The sequence below is a fragment of the Entelurus aequoreus genome, linkage group LG06 (assembly GCF_033978785.1).
Source record: "Entelurus aequoreus isolate RoL-2023_Sb linkage group LG06, RoL_Eaeq_v1.1, whole genome shotgun sequence".
NCBI lineage: Eukaryota > Metazoa > Chordata > Actinopteri > Syngnathiformes > Syngnathidae > Entelurus > Entelurus aequoreus.
In genome coordinates, this window is record NC_084736.1 from 42666197 (window position 1) to 42687447 (window position 21251).

Consider the following 21251-nt stretch of genomic DNA (forward strand, 5'->3'; position numbering starts at 1 on the left):
TTGATTGATTGATTGATTGATTGATTGATTGATTGATTGATTGAACAGTATTGGAAAAACATTTTAATATTTATTTTGTTGTCATTTTTAATAATTTATCATTACATACCTTACCTATAACTACTCATAAAAACTGTATATACAATGTAATATACACTATGTATATTATACATAGTGTATATTTAAAAACAAAAATATTATTCCGCCCTATTTTCATTCTGCTTTCTCCTTCCACATTTTCATCCTTTCCACTTTGAAAATGTTCAGCCCAATGACAGAATAGAATAGAAAATAATAGAACAGGCCTGGGCAATTATTTTGATTCGGGGGGCCAAGTTTAGAGAAAAAAATGTGTCTGGGGCCGGTATGTCTATTTTTAGGAACACTAATACAAAACCTCACAATAATGTCTGATTGAATGCTAAAAACTTTATGACAGACCGCCTTAAAAAAAGGAATGGAATTTTAAATTTTTTTACTGAATGAGACACCCGGAATGTACATGAAAATAAAGAATGTGGGATTTACAATATTAACTATGAAGGATAAAACACTGAATATTGACAACATATGAAAGTCACACACCCTCTCCATCCACATATTTTACAGTCAAGCGAAACGCAACAAACACCGCAAAATATGAACACTAAGGGTAAAAAAAAAAAACACCTACAATCTGATTTATCTGATCTATCACTAGGGTTTAGAATGCTGTTGTAAAAATCTCCTTCCTCGTCTGTCCCTGACACCCGCATTTCAGGTTGGCCGCTCTGGAAACACTCTGTGGAAACGCTCCGCACCCACACTGCTTGGTGCCTCGTCTGAGCTGCTGTGACTTAGATTACCACAGTAGCTAATTAGATTACCATTGTAACTAGTATATCATGCAAAAGTGCAGATTTCAACCACTGAAATACTTTTATAGTTCAAGACTTATGGTCATGAGAAAACATCACTGCACATCATAATGGCAGCTACAGTTTCCATCGTAAAGATCTAAAAAAATTATTTGGGAATGTCCGGCGGGCCAGATTGAAAAGCTTAACGGGCCGCATGTGGCCCCGGGCCTTAATTTGACCAGGTCTGGAATAGAAAGTATTTTATTCCCTGGGGGAAATTCGGCACCACAGTTCGCTCACAATAAACAATAAACACCTAAGTATTTTTTACATGTGAATAATATAAATACAGTCTATTATACATTGAAGAACAGTCAAATGATGGCGCACGTGCTGCCATTGTTTTTATTTCTGAAAATTTCCCACATTTCCAGGAATTCCAAATTTTTTGGGATATTATTCTCTATTGGAAATGGATAGACTGTTTCTAAATCTTTCACATTTCCCAAATGTCTCACTCCAATATATATGATTCCAAAGTACAAATGTTTCTTTGCTAAGGTTTGTCAATTACTAGCATGCTAACACTAGCATGCTAACACAAGCATACCAGGTTTTTGTTAATCTGTTTTGGAAGGTATACACCTCAGAGTTGTATATTTTCATATTTGACACATGCGAACTGTTACCAAGCTAACGTAAGCATAATAGCTTTTTTAGCTATTTTTGCAGGTATACACCTTAGAATCAGATGTTTTGGTACATGACGCCCACTGATCAATAGCATGCTAACATCAGAACATGGGTGTCCTAAGTGCGACCCGGAGGCTTATTTTTTTAACGGCCTACGGCACAATTGTTAGCTTCCTAATATTAGCATGCTACCTTTTTTGTTAATCTTACAGGTATACACCTTAGTGTCAAATATTTTGTTAATTGGCGTTTGATACCTGTAAGCATGCTAACGTTAGATCTGTGGTGTCCAAAGTATGACCTAAGGGCCATTTGCAGCCTGTAGCAAATTTTTTAACGGCCCACGGCATAATAGTTAGCATTCCAATATTAGCATTTTAACTTTTTGTTACTTTTACAAGTATACACCTTAGCGTCATATATTTTGTTACTTGACGAATGGTACCTGTTTGCATGCTAATGTTAGTATGGCCACTTTTTTAAGCTAATTTTGTTAGTTATATTTTGGTACTTGATGCATGCTAACATTAGCAGGCTAGCATTTTGAACAAGTGTTTCAGGTACACACATCGGAGCAATATATTTTGGTACTTGATGGGTGTGTAGTTAGCATTTTAGCATGCTAACATTAACATGCCAGATTTTTTTTAGGTACTTTGGCAAGTTTACCCTTCAGTATCATATATTTTGGTATTTCACCAATGCTTACTGGAAGCACGCTAAGGTTAGCATGTAGGCATAGTATCAATCAATCAATCAATGTTTATTTATATAGCCCTAAATCACAAGTGTCTCAAAGGGCTGCACAAACCACAACGAAATCCTCGGTACAGAGCCCACATATGGGCAAGGAAAAACTCACCCCAGTGGGACGTCGATGTGAATGACTATGAGAAACCTTGGAAAGGACCGCATATGTGGGTAACCCCCCCACGCCCCCACCCACCTCCCCTCTAGGGGAGACCGAAAGCAATGGATGTCGAGTGGGTCTGACATAATATTGTGAAAGTCCAGTCCACAGTGGATCCAACACATCAGCGAGAGTCCAGTCCATAGTGGGGCCAGCAGGAAACCGTCCCGAGCGGAGACGGGTCAGCAGCGCAGAGATGTCCCCAACCGATGCACAGGCTAGCGGTCCACCCGAGGTCCCGACACTGGACAGCCAGCACTTCATCCATGGCCACCGGACCTGTGCAACTCCCCCTCCCCAAGGGAGAGGGGAGCAGAGGAGAGAAGAAAAGAAACGGCAGATCAACTGGTCTAAAAAGGGGGTCTATTTAAAGGCTACAGTATACAAATGAGTTTTAAGATGGGACTTAAATGCTTCTACTGAGGTAGCATCTCTAACTGTTACCGGGAGGGCATTCCAAAGTACTGGAGCCCGAATAGAAAACGCTCTATAGCCCGCAGACTTTTTTTGGGCTCTGGGAATCACTAATAAGCCGGAGTTCTTTGAACGCAGATTTCTTGCCGGGACATATAGTACAATACAATCGGCAAGATAGGCTGGAGCTAGACCGTGTAGTATTTTATACGTCAGTTGTAAAACCTTAAAGTCACATCTTAAGTGCACAGGAAGCCAGTGCAGGTGAGCCAGTATAGGCGTAATATGATCAAACTTTCTTGTTTTTGTCAAAAGTCTAGCAGCCGCATTTTGTACCAACTGTAATCTTTTAATGCTAGACATAGGGAGACCCGAAAATAATACGTTACAGTAATAGTACTGTTAGCAAGCTAGCTTTTTTTAAGCTCATTTTGCTCAGCAATAGCATTTCAGTTTGGCTTCAGCATTCACAGTAAGTTTCTACCGAAATTGCATTTTCTATAGTCCTTTGAAAAAATAGATAAATATTGGACTGGTTTTAAAGGTGAAAACGACCAAAATGCCCCCCTCATGCTTTGACTTGTCAGTCTGCGTTCCTCAGTGAAAAAAGCCCTTGTTTAAAATGTAAACATGCTAATGTTAGCATGCTAACTTTTTTAGCTATTTTTTTCCAGTACACTTTGTTTTTCATTGTTTATTTTTATTTCGTTTGATCTTATTTTAGTATTATTATATATATTATATTACAAAACCCAAAACCAGTGAAGTTGTGGCACGTTGTGTAAATGGTAAATAAAAGCAGAATACAATGATTTGCAAATCCTTTTCAACCTATATTCAATTGAATAGACTGCAAAGACAAGATATTTAACGTTCAAACTGGTAAACTTTGTTATTTTTGAAAATATTAGCTCATTTGGAATTTGATGCCTGCAACATGTTTCTAAAAGCTGGCACAAGTGGCAAAAAAGACTGAGAAAGTTGAGGAATGCTCATCAAACACTTACTTGGAACATCCCACAGGTGAACGGGCTAATTGGGAACAGGTGGGTGTCATGATTGGATATGAAAGCAGCTTCCATGAAATGCTCAGTCGTTCACAACCAAGGATGGGGCAAGGGTCAAAACTTTGTGAACAAATGCGTGAGCAAATTGTCGAACAGTTTAAGAGCAACATTTCTCAACCAACTATTGAAAGGAATTTAGGGATTTCACCATCTACGGTCCGTAATATCATCAAAGGGTTCAGAGAATCTGGAGAAATCACTGCACGTAAGCTGCTGAGCCTGTGACCTTCGATCTCTCAGGCTGTAATGCATCAACAAGCAACATAAGTGTGTAAAGGATATCACTACATGGGCTCAGGAACACTTCAGAAACCCACTGTTAGCAACTACAGTTGGTCGCTACATCTGTAAGTGCAAGTTAAAACTCTCCTATGCAAGGCGAAAACCGTTTATCAACAACACCCAGAAACGCAGTTGGCTTCGCTGGACCTTAGCTCATCTAAGATGGACTGATGCAAAGTGGAAAAGTGTTCTGTGGTCTGACGAGTCTACATTTCAAATTGTTTTTGGAAACTCATGTCGACGTTGTGTCCTCCGGAACAAAGAGGGAAAGAACCATCCGGATTGTTATAGGCACAAGTTGAAAAGCCAGCATCTGTGATGGTATGGGGGTGTATTAGTGCCCAAGACATGGGTAACTTACACATCTGTGAAGGCACCATTAATGCTGAAAGGTACATACAGGTTTTGGAGGAACATATGTTGCCATCCAAGCAACGTTATCATGGACGCCCCTGCTTATTTCAGCAAGACAATGCCAAGCCATGTGTTACAACAGCGTGGCTTCATAGTAAAAGAGTGCGGGTGCTAGACTGGCCTGCTTGTAGTCCAGACCTGTCTCCCATTGAAAATGTGTGGCGCAATATGAAGCCTAAAATACCAAAACGGTATATTGTTGAACAACTTAAGCTGTACATCAAGCAAGAATGGGAAAGAATTCCACCTGAAAAGCTTAAAAAATGTGTCTCCTCAGTTCCCAAACATTTACTGAGTGTTGTTAAAAGGAAAGGCCATGTAACACAGTGGTAAAAATGTCCCTGTGAATACTTTTTTGCAAAATGTTGCCGCCAATAAAATTCTAAGTTAATGATTATTTGCAACAACAAAAAAAGAAATGTCTCAGTGTGAACATTAAATATCTTGTCTTTGCAGTCTATTCAATTGAATATAGGTTGAAAAGGATTTGAAAATCATTGTATTCTGTTTTTATTTACCATTTACACAACGTGACAACTTCACTGGTTTTGGGTTTTGTAGATTTTATCTGCCCATGTGGCCGGACAGGATAGATTAAAAACAACAACAACAACAACAACAGAAGCACATTGATAGTGGTGGCAAACATCACAAATAAAACCCCCTCTATCTTAACACACACCATAAACACACACCATAAACACACACACACACACACACACACACACACACACACACAGGACAGGATAAAGTCCATCTCATCTTCAAACATCACAGTAACCACCAGTGTCATCACTTTACCGTTTTTGGGAGACGTGAAGGTTCTCCCCGTCCACGTTGGTTCCGGGAGGAATTAGCAGTAACATGATCAAGAAAGTGTTGGCCGGACTGTTGTGTGGCGCCGCCCTGCTGACCGCCGGCATCCTGATCGGACACTACGGCATCGAGAAGAGCGGCGGCTCCACGTCTGCGTCCTGGGTGAAGGATGTGGGCCGAGATGTGGATGAGAAGATGCTGGAGGAGTTCTTGTCCCAGGTGGACAACATCCACATCCAGGAGAACCTCAGGTGAGTTCAACTTATTTGTCATTGCCCAAAAGTAAAAACCGATACGGATATCGGAACTTTGAGTGTTGGCCGATACTGAAATGAATCAACGCAAATCATCGCACATCCTGGTGTTATTAGTAGTGTTATGTTAGAAAAGGTCAGATGGAGTAAATTGAGTCAAACAGAAACAATGGCAGGTATGAACATCACTGACCTTATGACAGACTTTCTTGAAATTGAAGTGGAGTGGTAATTTGTTTTTGGCGACACCTCCAAAGCAACAAGCAATAAAACAAAGGTATTAGCATGTCGCTATACGCAATCACACGCTGTTCTTTGTCCTTTTGCACACTGCCATTTTTTTGCACAATGGAAGCAAAATTGTGTTTGCTGTAGGGTTGTCTCCATTTGGTACCGGTACCAAAATGTATTTCGATACTTTTCTGTACTTTTCTAAATAAAGGGGCCCACAAAAATGGCATTAGTGGCTTTATTTTAACAAAAAATCTTAGGGTACATCAAACATATGTTTCTTATTGCAATTTAGTCCTTAAATAAAATAGTGAACATACTAGACAACTTGTCTTTTATTAGTAAGCAAACAAACAAAGGCTCCTAATTAGTCTGCTGACGTATGCAGTAACATATTCTGTCATTTATCTACCTATTATTTTGTCAACATTATGAGGGACAAACTGTAAAAATTCTGAAATTTTATTTTGTTTTATTTTATTTTATTTTACTTTATATTCCAATTATCCATCTTCTTCCGCTTATCCGAAGTCGGGTTGCGAGGGCAGCAGCCTAAACAGAGAAGCCCAGACTTCCCTCTCCCCAGCTACTTTGTCCAGCTCTTGCCGGGACGATCCCAAGACTATGTCTCCCAGTTTATTTTATTTTGTTTGGGGTTTTTTTTCAACCTTGCACGCCCCCCTGTGCGTTTCTACCTTTACAAGTTGCTAGAAATGTGAATTTCTCTTTGGAGATGAATAACGTATCAATCCATCTATTGGTCACAAAAATACATTAAGTTAAGCTCTCAACACACAGTAAATTGAACGATGCGGACACGTTTGTTACTGGATACTTTCTAAGAAGTGCTATGCAACTATAATTATTTTAAAGTTTTTTTATTTTGACAAATGTGTTGTTTCAGACTGCGGTACTGTTCAATGAAAGACACTTAGTACTAGGGTTGTCCCGATACAACAATTTCATTTCCGATATGATACCAACTGTTTTTTAACAAAATGAATTTATGAACACACATTTTGCTTAAGAATTTAATAAAACTATGCTGACAATTTTATCAAATGTCATGTAATTTAATTTACTGGAAGTAAGTCTTGAGTTTAACTGCATTAAATATCTTTGCACAGATTTTTTACATGGTATTTTTTCACACCATATTTTAACAAACTGAATTTTTTAAACGCACACATTTTTGCTGAAAAATTCTACAAATTATGCTGACAATTACATGAAATAAAAATGTGTGATCAAAAATTCAGTTTGTTCAAATCCAGTGTTTTAAAATTCAGAGTGTAAGAAATCATTGCAGAAATATTCCTTGTTTCAAAACTCAAGGCCCACTTTTGGTCAATGAAATAAAACATTTCATCCTCTGCAGGGCGCTGACCAAAGTGCCGCACATGGCGACCACGGCGGGAGACGAGCAAACAGTCCAGTTGATGCTGAAAAGATGGCAGGACCCTGACAGTGGTCTGGACCAGGCCTGGAGGGAGGAGTACATGGTCTATCTGTCCTTTCCTAATCCTGACAAACAAAACCGGGTTACCGTGGGTAAGTCCACCCACTCTCAACCTCAACACGGTGCAGTACTGTACATACTGTATGTACAATACATACTGTATGTATTGTACATACTATATGTATGTATTTATGTATGTATGTACAGTATGTAGTGTACTGTATGTAGTGTACATACTGCATGTATGTACAATACATACTGTATGTATTCTACACACTGTATGTAGTGTACATACTACATGCATTGTACATATTGTGTGTACTTGTTTATTCCAGTGAACGCCTCCAACAGCGCCTTGCACACGGCCAGAGAGAAGGAGAAGGCTTACACTGCGGACCAAAACCATCCTGATGTGGTTCAACCTTACGCTGCTTACTCGCCTGCTGGGCACGCTCGGGTAAAAAAGATATATGTTTTAAATAAATAAATAATAATGCTGTCAATTGACTAATTTTTTAAAACAGATTAATCACACTTTTAAATTTGGATTGATCGTTATTAAGCACAGTTTATTATTGCTTACTTGCATAATTTGAATTAGCTTTAAAAAGACCACAAACGCAATTTGATTGTCAGAATGTCGTACATCTTTTTTAATGTTTTATTTGAATGCACATTGTTTATTTGTTTAAAACCGCATCTTTACACTGATGTATGCATCAAACTTTATTTTATTTTTTTCAATTATATTTTGTTATAATATTATCATTGGGTTTTATTTTTGTATTTATTTTTTAAAAATGTACAAATGTATTAATTAATGTATTTATTTATTTTTGTTTATACATTGACCTAACCACTGCCTTATAACAATGGTAAAGGAGCATGTAGCGTCAACAAGTGATTAACTTGTATATACAAAGGATTAATGCAATAATTTCTTGTGATTAATCATATGAGTTAACTCATAATTTTTTTATTCACATATGTATTTATTTTTTATTTTATTATTTTTTATTTATACAGTTAACAATGGTAAAGGAGCACATAGCGTCAACAAGTTATTAATCTGCATATATAAATGATTAATGCAATAATTTATTGTGATTAATCACATGAGTTAACTCGTAATTTTTTTATTTGCATATGTATTTATTTTTTTATTTTTATGTATACAGCTAACAACGGTAAGGGAGCATGTAGTACCCATTGGAGTTTCATGTAAAATGAGTGTATCAAGTGTTTTAAGAGCAAAGGAAGTGTTTATAAGTGTGTGTGAAATATGTATAAATATGTGAAATGCATACAAATATTTATACAAATCTTGAAATAAATAGCGTCCCTACTTGGCGGACATTCACCTACCATGCGAGGTCCGGGACGGAACATTTTTTGAAAATGGTGTCGACCTTCAGGTTTGAACGCGACTTGGATAAATGTTTAGCTCATATTAAAAAAGTTTTACAAGAACAATATAACTTGGTCACCTAACTTTGGAACTAATCACGTGTGAAAGCTATGACTGGACTCGGGTAGATCATCCATCAACACACTTCGCTAAGAGCACTTGGAAAGCACAAACTAGCTGATCCGCATCAGCCCCAAAATGGAATCCCTTGTTCCATATCCCATTTTGGATGTTTCCTGAAAGTTTCATCAAAATGTCTCCTGAAATCTTTGAGCTGTCAATAGCAGAATGAAAGAGTGAACCCTCTTGTCGGTCATCCACTGTTTTGTCTCTGTGGGTGACAAAGCATACACATGCACACACAGATGTTAAAGTTTGTGACGTAAACGCAAGGTAACGTAGTAGAAATGATCCAGATCAGCCCCAAAATGTAATCACCAAAATGTAATAAATATTCCTTTCACTGGCTAGCATAGACACACAGAAGTTGAGGCTCGTAAACGTAAAGTAACATAGTAGAAATTATCCAGATCACCCTCAAATTGTCAGCAATAGTTTCTTGTCCCATCTATAACTTTTGGAGTTATTTTGCTAATTTAATAATTATCTAGCTAGCTAACTAACTGACAGACAGACCAAAAATCTAATCTCTTTTTCTAATTTTTTAAGCTTTTTTGTTGCAGCTGGTGCCTGCAACTCGTCGTGGTTTGTACAGATAAATAAATAAATGTCAGGTTCTCAATCATATTTCAATTTGCAAAAAAATACAAAATAAATAATTGAGAAGCACTGGTTGTAATGTTCCTATTTATTTACCACCCATCGCCTAATAATAACTTCATTCATCCACGGTGCTCTTTCCAATTGTGTTTCTTTTTAATTGTGCCACATTATTGGGGATTAGGGATTTTTCTTGTGGTTTTTTTTCAGGGAAAACTGGTGTACGCCAACTATGGGAGAGTAGGTGACTACAAGCTACTGAGCCAGAATGTGGACCTCAAAGGCACCATCGCCATCACAAGATATGGCGGCGCGGGAAGAGCAGACAAAGTGAGTTGTGCACAATATATCAATAAGCTGTGTTTTGCTTTTTTTGTATTAATTGTATTCTTAAATTTTTTGATTGCATTTTATTTTAATTGATTTTACTTTATTATTTTATTTAAATTAATGTTATTTTTATCTTTAACTGATTTTATTAAATTTTGAATCATTTTATTTTATTAAATGTTGTTTTATTTTAATTTAATTAATTATATTTTACTTTAACTGATTTGATTTCAATTACTTTTTATTTTATTTTAATGGATTAGATTTTATTTCAATTCATTTTATTTGTTTTAATTAATTTACTTTTATTTCACTACATTTTATTTTATTTTAATAGATTTTACTTTATTTTAATCAATTCGATTGTAATTTATTATTGTTATTCATCTTCAACTGATTTTATTTGAAATATATTTATTTTATTTTTATTTATTTTATTTTAATTAATGTTATTTTATTTTAATTAAATTATATTTTGTTTTAATACATTTTATTTTAATATTTTTGTATTTAATTTAAATGTATTTTATTTTATTGTATTTCTTTTAATTAATTTACGTTTATTTTAAGAATTTTTATTTTAATTGATTTTACTTTATCTCAATTAATTTGATTGTAATTGAATTATTGTTATTTTATCTTTGACTGATTTTGTTTTATTTTAACTAATTTTACTTTATCTCAATTAATTTGTTATTAATTTAATCATTATTATTTAATCTTTAACTGATTTTTATTTTATTTCAAATGATTTAATTACATTTTAATTAATTTAATTTTAATTAATTGTTTATAATTTAAATTCATTTTATTAGTTTTAATTAATTTACTTTTATTTTAATATATATATATATAATTTTTTTAAATTCATGTTATTGTATTACTCTTATCAGGAAAGAATGTAATTGACACAATGTATTTTTCAAGTACTGTAATTTAATAGCTGAATGTGTCATGTAGGCCATCAATGCGGCCCCTCATGGTGTCATTGGCGTGCTGGTCTACACTGACCCCGGGGACATCAACGATGGTTTCATGTCGGACATCAATGAGACGTACCCCCATTCCTGGTACATGCCGCCTTCTGGCGCCGAGAGAGGCTCGTTTAATACTCAGTACGGCGACATGCTCACCCCCTATTTTGCTGCCAAAGGTAAACAAAGAAAACCCGACCCAAAATGACGGTTTTTTGATTGATTGAGACTTTTATTAGTAGGTTGCACAGTGAAGTACATATTCCGTACAATTGACCACTAAATGGTAACACCCGAATAAGTTTTTCAACTTGTTTAAGTCGGGGTCCACTTAAATTGATTCATGATACAGATATATACTATCATATATACAGTACTATCATCATAATACAGTCATCACACAAGATAATCACATTGAATTATTTACATTATTTACAATCAGGGGTGGGGGTTTGTCCTTAATCACTTTTATTGTTTCCCTTACGGCCATTATTGTACTTTGGGACAGTGGCGTGACTTTTACGACATTAAGGTTAATCATTGCAGCAGATGTTTACGTTCTTGCTCACTATTTTGCAGAGGACACATACAGACTTCCGGTGGAGAAAATCACGGGGATCCCGCCCATTCCTATTCAGCCAATCGGCTTTGAGGATGCCTACACGCTAATCTGGTGAGTGACGTGGTGGATGAAGGGTGCAAAGATAAAAACGTCAACAGGTTTTATTTATTTGGATATTTATTTTATTTGTATTTATATTGGCTGTTTCAGTGAGCTGGATGGAGGACCAGCGCCACAAGACTGGCAGGGAAGTTTCAACTGCACCTACAACTTGGGGGGTCCTGGGTTTAGACCCACGTCTGCCTTTGCCAACAGGTATTCCAGATCAACACAAGCTGCACTTTTTTTTTCTTTTCCCCATCATCCACAATCCTTATGTGAGACAGGAACAAACAACTTTCCCTTTTAGATGCATTCTAAATAGTAATAAACTGCTAGCAAGAGGCAGGCCCTCTAAATAACTTTATATACATAATGTAACCATGTAGTGTCAGCCACATTCATAATAACATGTAATATTTACAGTATTTGGTAATTTTATATACATAATGTAGCCATGTAGTGTCAGCCACATTCATAATAACATACAATATTTACAGTATTTTGTCATTTTATATACATAATGTAACCATGTATTATCAGCCACATTCGTAATAACATATAATATTTACAGTATTTGGTCATTTTATCTACATAATGTAACCCTGTATTATCAGCCACATTCATATTAACATGGAATATTTACAGTATTTGGTCATTTTATCTACATAATGTAACCATTTAGTATCAGCCACATTCATAATAACATGTACTATTTACAGTATTTTGTCATTTTATATACATAATGTAACCATGTAGTATCCGCCACATTCATAACAACATGTAATATTTACAGTATTTTGTCATTTTATATACATAATGTAACCATGTATTATCAGCCTCATTCATAACAACATGTAATATTTACAATATTTTGTCATTATATATACATAATGTAGCCGTGTAGTATCAGCCACATTCATAATAACATGTAATATTGACAGTATTTTGTCATTGTATATACATAATGTAACCATGTTGTATCAGCCACATTCATAATAATATGTACTATTTACAGTATTTGGTCATTTTATATACATCATTTAACCATGTAGTATCAGCCACATTAATAATAACATAATATTTACAGTATTTTGTCATTTTATATACATAATGTAACCATGTATTATCAGCCACATTCATAATAACATGGAATATTTACAGTATTTGGTAATTTTATCTACATAATGTAACCATGTAGTATCAGCCACATCCATAATAACATAAATAAATGATAAATGGGTTATACTTGTATAGCGCTTTTCTACCTTCAAGGTACTCAAAGCGCTTTGACAGTATTTCCACATTCACCCATTCACACACACATTCACACACTGATGGCGGGAGCTGCCATGCAAGGCGCTAACCAGCACGTAACCATGTATTATCACATTCACCCATTCACACACACATTCACACACTGATGGCGGGAGCTGCCATGCAAGGCGCTAACCAGCACGTAACCATGTATTATCAGCCACAGTATTTTGTCATTTTATATACATAATGCAACCATGTAATATCAGCCTCATTCATAATAGCATGTAATAGTTACAGTATTTTGTCATTTTATATACATAATGTAACCATGTAGTATCAGCCACATTCATAATAACATGTAATATTTACAGCATTTTGTCGTATTGTATACATAATGTAGCCATGTAGTATCAGTCACATTCATAATAACATGTAATAGTTACAGTATTTGGTCATTTTATATACATAATGTAACCATGTAGTATCAGCCACATTCATAATAACATGTAATATTTACAGTATTTTGTCATTGTATATACATAATGCAACCATGTAATATCAGCCTCATTCATAATAACATGTAATATTTACAGTATTTTGTAATTTTATATACATAATGTAACCATGTAGTATCAGCCACATTCATAATAACATGTAATATTTACAGCATTTTTTCATATTGAATGCATAATGTAGCCATGTAGTATCAGTCACATTCATAATAACATGTAATAGTTATAGTATTTGGTCATTTTATATACATAATGCAACCATGTAGTATCAGCCTCATTCATAATAACATGTAATATTTACAGCATTTTTTCATATTGAATACATAATGTAGCCATGTAGTATCAGTCACATTCATAATAACATGTAATAGTTATAGTATTTGGTCATTTTATATACATAATGCAACCATGTAGTATCAGCCTCATTCATAACAACATGTAATATTTACAGTATTTAGTCATTTTATATACATACAGTAGCCATGTAGTATCAGACTCATTCATAACAACATGTGATATTTACAGTATTTTGTCATTTTATATACATAGTGTATCCATGTAGTATCAGCCACATTCACAATAACATGTTTTATTTACAGTATTTTGTCATTTTATATATATAATTTAACCATGTAGTATCAGCCACATTCATATGAGCATGTTTTATTTACAATATTTTGTCATTTTATATATATAATTTAACTATGTAGTATCAGCCACATTCATAATAACATGTAATATTTACAGCATTTTGTCGTATTGTATACATAATGTAGCCATGTAGTATCAGTCACATTCATAATAACATGTAATAGTTACAGTATTTGGTCATTTTATATACATAATGTAACCATGTAGTATCAGCCACATTCATAATAACATGTAATATTTACAGTATTTTGTCATTTTATATACATAATGCAACCATGTAATATCAGCCTCATTCATAATACCATGTAATATTTACAGTATTTTGTCATTTTATATACATAATGTAACCATGTAGTATCAGCCACATTCATAATAACATGTAATATTTACAGCATTTTTTCATATTGAATACATAATGTAGCCATGTAGTATCAGTCACATTCATAATAACATGTAATAGTTATAGTATTTGGTCATTTTATATACATAATGCAACCATGTAGTATCAGCCTCATTCATAATAACATGTAATATTTACAGCATTTTTTCATATTGAATACATAATGTAGCCATGTAGTATCAGTCACATTCATAATAACATGTAATAGTTATAGTATTTGGTCATTTTATAGACATAATGTAACCATGTAGTATCAGCCTCATTCATAACAACATGTAATATTTACAGTATTTAGTCATTTTATATACATACAGTAGCCATGTAGTATCAGACTCATTCATAACAACATGTGATATTTACAGTATTTTGTCATTTTATATACATAGTGTATCCATGTAGTATCAGCCACATTCACAATAACATGTTTTATTTACAGTATTTTGTCATTTTATATATATAATTTAACCATGTAGTATCAGCCACATTCATATTAGCATGTTTTATTTACAATATTTTGTCATTTTATATATATAATTTAACCATGTAGTATCAGCCACATTCATAACATGTAATATTTACAGTATTTGGTCATTTTATATACATAATGTAGCCATGTAGTATCAGCCTCATTCATAACAACATGTAATATTTACAGTATTTTGTGATTTTATATACATAATGTCGCCATGTAGTATCAGCCACATTCATAATAACATGTAATATTTACAGTATTTTGTCCTTTTATATACATAATTTAACCATGTAATATCAGCCACATTCATAATAACATGTACTATTTACAGTATTTGGTCATTTTAAATATTTAATGTAACCATGCAGTATCAGCCACATTCATAATAACATGTAATATTTACAGTATGTTGTTATTTTATATACATAATTTAACCATGTAGTATCAGCCACATTCGTAATAACATGTACTATTTACAGTATTTGGTAATTTTATATATTTAATGTAACCATGTAGTATCAGCCACATTCATAATAACAGTATTTTGTAATTTTTTCATTACCGCAACTTCTTTGTTAGGCGATTACATTTTACAAAACGCATCATAACAACAACAACCACTAATCATGGCGGACTGACCCAGAACCTTATCTTTTTAAGCCTGCATATACAGAGGATGAGCTACATACAGGTTTTAGAAGCTGGGTGCTAAGTAGGTCCTAGTGAAACACAAAACCCTCATGTAGCACTTGTGCTAACGTTTCATCAACAACATAAGAAGATAACAAAGCGACATTGACTTTCGCTGGGATGGTTGTATCTTTCAGCACAAAACTTGGTAAAGTTAACGTAATCCTTCCAGTGACGTCGTCGAGTTGAGAGTCAGTATATTCACTGATTCAGTGGGTCCGGATTTTTAGCTGGCAGCGTGTGGAATTTCTAAGTTTCCAACTTTAACAAACTGAAAGTGATAGAGCAGCAGCAACTCTTGAGTCTCGTTAGAGGCTGTGTCAGTACACCAGAAAAGTAGTTCCTCTGTGTTAGCGCCAACAATAACAATGTCGCTATAGCTTGGTTATTGTGCAGGTCACGGCACGTAAATGGAGCGTGGTTGTTTTTTTTTTAAATGTGAATACCCATTACATGCATCTTGTTAGCAGTCTTTTACTTTCTATAATGCATAGTAAAGCAAAAAGGCATGGGGTTTTGTTGTCTTCCTAGAAAATGTTGAGTGAGTTGACTTGTGAGATGGCGCCCTCTGCTGGGATTCATAGCAGCAGCTTTCTTTTTTTTTCTTCCCTGCATATAGCGCCATCAAACCACATCCTATTTAAGTTACTGTTAAAAAATAATAATGATGCACAACTTAAAGTAGAGAAAATAAATCAACAAATAGCAGTAGTTTAGCATTTCTTAAGTATTATTCATTTATTTAGTGATATTTTGGTTGTATTATATAGCAGGGGTTCTTAACCTTTTTAAACTCGGAGGCCCAACTTTTCCACTACTGGGGGCCCCGGGTCCCACTAAAGTATTAACACTGAATGAGTAATATTAGTCTTGATTTTAAACATATTCATTAACTATATCGTACCTATGTACAGTTTAAACAAATGATATGAAAACAAGTGTTAATCACAAACATTCTTATGAAGGCTTAGGCCGGGGGATAAATAAGACAAAAGGAGGGATTCATAAAAAACTGATGAAAATACACACAATTAGGCAGTGTTAAAATAAACCCATTCTAATTAAACAATAATATCTGTTTCTTAAATAAACCGTCAATAAAGTTAAAGTGCAAATGAAAATACAGCTTTGCCACTTTAGTCGTAATTTTTGCGCTGAAGAAACGCGCCAGACTTCATGGGTTTGTCTGATATTGCCACTACTGCCACAAGTGGTGGAAAAGTGTGTTACAACTGAGGGACCACAGCTGAGAAACAGATATTGTGAACATTATCAAAAGTATTTTCTATTTTAAATTTTTTTTTAAATTAATTTCAGCTTTTGTTTTAAATTTTGTATTATTATTTATTTATTCGTATATTTATGTTATCCTTTTTTTCTGCTTTACTATTTTTATGGATTTTTATGACTTTATATATATTTTTTCTTTATTTGGTGTTATTTTTTATTCCAAAGTGAACAATACAACAATATTATCTACTCAGTGGCCTAGTGGTTAGAGTGTCCGCCCTGAGATCGGTAGGTTGTGAGTTCATACCAAAGACTATAAAAAAGGGACCCATTACCTCCCTGCTTGGCACTCAGCATCATGGGTTGGAATTGGGGGTTAAATCACCAAAAATGATTCCCGGGCGCGGCACCGCTGCTGCCCACTGCTCCCCTCACGTCCCAGGAGGTGAACAAGGGGAGGGGTCAAATGCAGAGGACAAATTTCACCACATCTAGTGTGTGTGTGACAATCATTGGTACTTTAACTTAACTTTAACTTTAACTTATTTCAGGACACAACAGGCACAACTCCACTGGATGTATGCATACTGCTTATTTCACCAAAATGGAAGAAATGATTGATACACAAACTTTTCTTTTGCAGAACGTTTCTTTCCTGATTGCTTCTGTCTTGGTTTCAGTGATGTGAAGTTGGACGTCTACAACTATGAGGAGGTGAAGAACTCGTCCAACGTGATGGGCGTCATCAGGGGCAGCGTGGAGCCTGGTGAGGCCATAGTCACCTTTGATTGACACTTAACGTCTCTTGATGCTCAGAGGTGCGTCCAGGAGCCAATAAATGTACTCAAGTAAGATTACAGTTACTTTACAGTGGCCCGTAACTAAAAAAATTTAACGGCCTGCGGCCAATAGTTAGCATTCTAATATTAGCATCCTTTTGTTTTATACGGCAAACACACAAAACATGCCGTTTTTATGCAAAAAAAACTATGTCAAAGTGGAACATTTGATGTGAAGTAATTGGAGCCTTGAATAAATAAATAACTAGACAATGACTTTAATAAGTTGTAAGGTTTTTGAGTAATGACAGTTTAAAAAATAATAATAATCCCACTAAAATTCTTGGGGATTCAAAAGGGAACTCATAAAAACTCATAAAAATTTTAAAAATAAGTCATACTTTTTTTTTTTTTTTTTTTACTTTCAGCGCTTAAGTTGATCAAATTCAGATTTGTCCATGATTGTAACTTTTTAAACTGTTTTTTCGTGTTTTTGTTGTAAGCACTTTTTGTCAGTTGTTTTTTTATATGGCAAACACACAAAATATGCAACATTTCTCCCGAAAACAATTCAAAGTGAAATATTTGATGTGAAGTAATTGAAGCCCTAAATAGGTCAATAATTCATAACAACATTGATTTTGATTCATTATTTTTTTTTAGTAATGACATTTAAAAAAAAAACAAACACAAAAATTCTTGGGGATCAAAAAGGGTCCACTCATGAAAATGTTAAAAATAAGTTATACGTTTTGTTTCTTTGACTTTCAATGCTTAAGTTGATCAACTTTCAGATTTATCCGTTGATTGTAACTTTTTAAATATTTTTTTCCGTGTTTTTGTTGAAGCATTTTTTGTCAGTTATTTTTTTATACGGCAAACACACAAAATATGTAATATTTTCCAGAAAAAAATATTTCAAAATGAAATATTTGATGTGAAGTAATTGAAGCCTTAAATAGGTCAATAATTCCTAACAACATTGATTTTGATTCATTATTATTTTTTGAGTAATGACAGTTTAAAAAAAAAAAAAACACTAAAATTATTGGGGTTCCAAAAGGGTGCCTCTCATAAATTTTTTTAAAATAAGTCATACGTTTTAAACTATTTTTTCGTGTTTTTTTTAATGCACTTTTTGTCAACTTTTTTTTTAAATGGCAAACACACAAAATATGTAATATTTTCCAGAAAATAATATTTCAAAGTGGAATATTTGATGTGAAGTAATTGAAGCCTTAAATAGGTCAATAATTCGTAACAACATTGATTTTGATTCATTATTATTTTTTGAGTAATGACAATTTAAAAAAAAACAAACACCAAAATTCTTGGGGATCCAAAAGGGTCCCACTCATAAAAATGTTAAAAATAAGTCATAAGTTTTGCTTCTTTGACTCTCAACGCTTAAGTTGATCAACTTTCAGATTTATCCGTGGATTGTAACTTTTTAAATAGTTTTTTTCCTGTTTTTGTTTTAAACACTTTTTGTCAATTATTTTTTTATACGCCAAACACAAAATATGTAATATTTTCCAGAAAAAAATATTTCAAAATGAAATATTTGATGTGAAGTAATTGTAGCCTTAAATAGGTCAATAATTCGTAACAACATTGATTTTGATTAATTACTATATTTTGAGTAATGACAGTTTAAAACTAAACATTTAAATCATTGGGGAATCAGGATCCAAAAGGGTCCCATTCATAAAAAATGTAAAATAATACGTTTTGTGTCTTTGACTTTCAACGCTTAAGTTGATCAACTTTCAAATGTATCCGTTGATTGTAACTTTTTTAATTGTTTTTTTCGTGCTTTTGTTTCAAGCACTTTTTGTCAGAGTTAGTTTTTTTATATGGCAAACACACAAAATATGCAATATTTTCCAGAAAAAAATATTTCAAAGTGGAATATTTGATGTGACGTAAATGAAGCCTTAGATAGGTCAATAATTCATAACAACATTGATTTTGGTTCATTATTATTTTTTGAGTAATGAGAGATTTTTTAAAAATCGAAAAAAGTGTTGCAATAAAACCACTTGTGCTCTTGGACCCCCACCATGGAAGATCGATACGTGATCTATGGAAACCACCGAGACAGCTGGGTGCACGGCGCCATCGACCCGAGCAGCGGCACGTCCGTCATGCTGGAACTAAGTAGGGTTCTTGGCCAGAAGGTGAAGCGAGGTGAGTCAAGTGTTTCTACAGGTGCTCCTCAACAAGGTGGTAGAAGTTTCTCCCCCCCACAGGAACATGGAGGCCTCGCAGGTCCATTATATTCGGGAGCTGGGGAGCCGAGGAGTTTGGCCTCATCGGCTCGGCAGAATACACAGAGGTGAAAGTGTTACACGCAGAAACAGTAAGCTGCTGCAAAACGTCAACTTTTGTCCTGTGGTCTGCAGCAATACTTCACCAAGCTCAGTGAACGCACCGTGGCCTACATCAACGTGGACATCGCCGTTTTAGGTGAGACCACGCTAACACCGGAGATGGGATTATTGAGTCTTTGAAGGGAGATATATATATATATATATATATATATATATATATATATATATATATATATATATATATATATATATATATATATATATATATATATATATATATATATATATATATATATATATATATATATATATATATATATATGTATATATATATATATATATATATATATATATATATATATATATATATATATATATATATATATATATATATATATATATATATATATTAGGGGTGTGGGAAAAAATCGATTCGAATTCAAATCGCGATTCTCACGTTGTGCGATTCAGAATCGATTCTCATTTTTAAAAATCGATTTAAATTTTTTTTTTATATATTATTTAAATTTTAATTTAAAAAAAAAAAATTGAATTAATCAATCCAACAAAACAATAGACAGCAATACCATAACAATGCAATGCAATTCCAAAACCAAACCGACCCAGCAACACTCAGAACTGCAATAAACAGAGCAATTGAGAGGAGAAACAAACATGACACAAAACAAACCAAAAGTAGTGAAACAAAAATTAATATTATCAACAACAGTATCAATATTAGTTACAATTTCAACATAGCAGTGATTAAAAATCCCTCATTGACATTATCATTAGACATTTATAAAAAAAATTTAAAAAAAGAACAATAGTGTCACAGTGGCTTACACTTGCATCGCATCTCATAAGCTTGACAACACACTGTGTCCAATATTTTCACAAAGATAAAATAAGTCATATTTTTGGTTCATTTAATGGTTAAAACAAATGTACATTATTGCAATCAGTTGATAAAACATTGTCCTTTACAATTATAAAAGCGTTTTAGAAAAATCTACTACTCTGCTTGCATGTCAGCAGACTGGGGTAGATCCTGCTGAAATCCTATGTATTGAATGAATAGAGAATCCTTTTGAATCGGGAAGAAATCGTTTTTGTATCGAGAATCGTGTTGAATTGAAGAAAAATCGATTTTGAATCGAATCGTGACCCTAAGAATCGATATTGAATCGAATCGTGGGACACCCAAAGATTAACAGCCCTATATAATTTCCGGACTATAAGCCGCACCAGCTAAATTTAGGAGATGATACAGATTGCTCCATATATAAGCCGCACCCGACTATAAGCCGCAGGGTTTTGATGTGTAATTACCGTAGTATATAGGGGTTCCTGCTACCACGGAGGGGATTGTCGGGACAGAGATGACTGTTTGGGAACGCAAAGCGTTATATATATATATATATATATATATATATATATATATACCGTAAT

General features: G+C 33.9%; 1 protein-coding gene across 1 annotated transcript in view; it reads left to right on the forward strand.

The window, feature by feature from the left end:
• Positions 1 to 5420: 5420 nt before the first annotated feature.
• naaladl1 (N-acetylated alpha-linked acidic dipeptidase like 1) overlaps positions 5421 to 21251 on the forward strand; it is a 42595-nt gene continuing 26764 nt past the window's right edge. The window contains exons 1-11 of the mRNA XM_062049523.1: positions 5421 to 5686; positions 7299 to 7471; positions 7715 to 7836; positions 9718 to 9837; positions 10798 to 10990; positions 11391 to 11484; positions 11584 to 11688; positions 17368 to 17453; positions 19537 to 19656; positions 19719 to 19804; positions 19872 to 19935. Of these exons, the coding sequence (XP_061905507.1) occupies positions 5484 to 5686; positions 7299 to 7471; positions 7715 to 7836; positions 9718 to 9837; positions 10798 to 10990; positions 11391 to 11484; positions 11584 to 11688; positions 17368 to 17453; positions 19537 to 19656; positions 19719 to 19804; positions 19872 to 19935 (1366 nt within the window). The 5' untranslated portion in view covers positions 5421 to 5483. The remainder of the gene's footprint in view (positions 5687 to 7298; positions 7472 to 7714; positions 7837 to 9717; positions 9838 to 10797; positions 10991 to 11390; positions 11485 to 11583; positions 11689 to 17367; positions 17454 to 19536; positions 19657 to 19718; positions 19805 to 19871; positions 19936 to 21251) is intronic.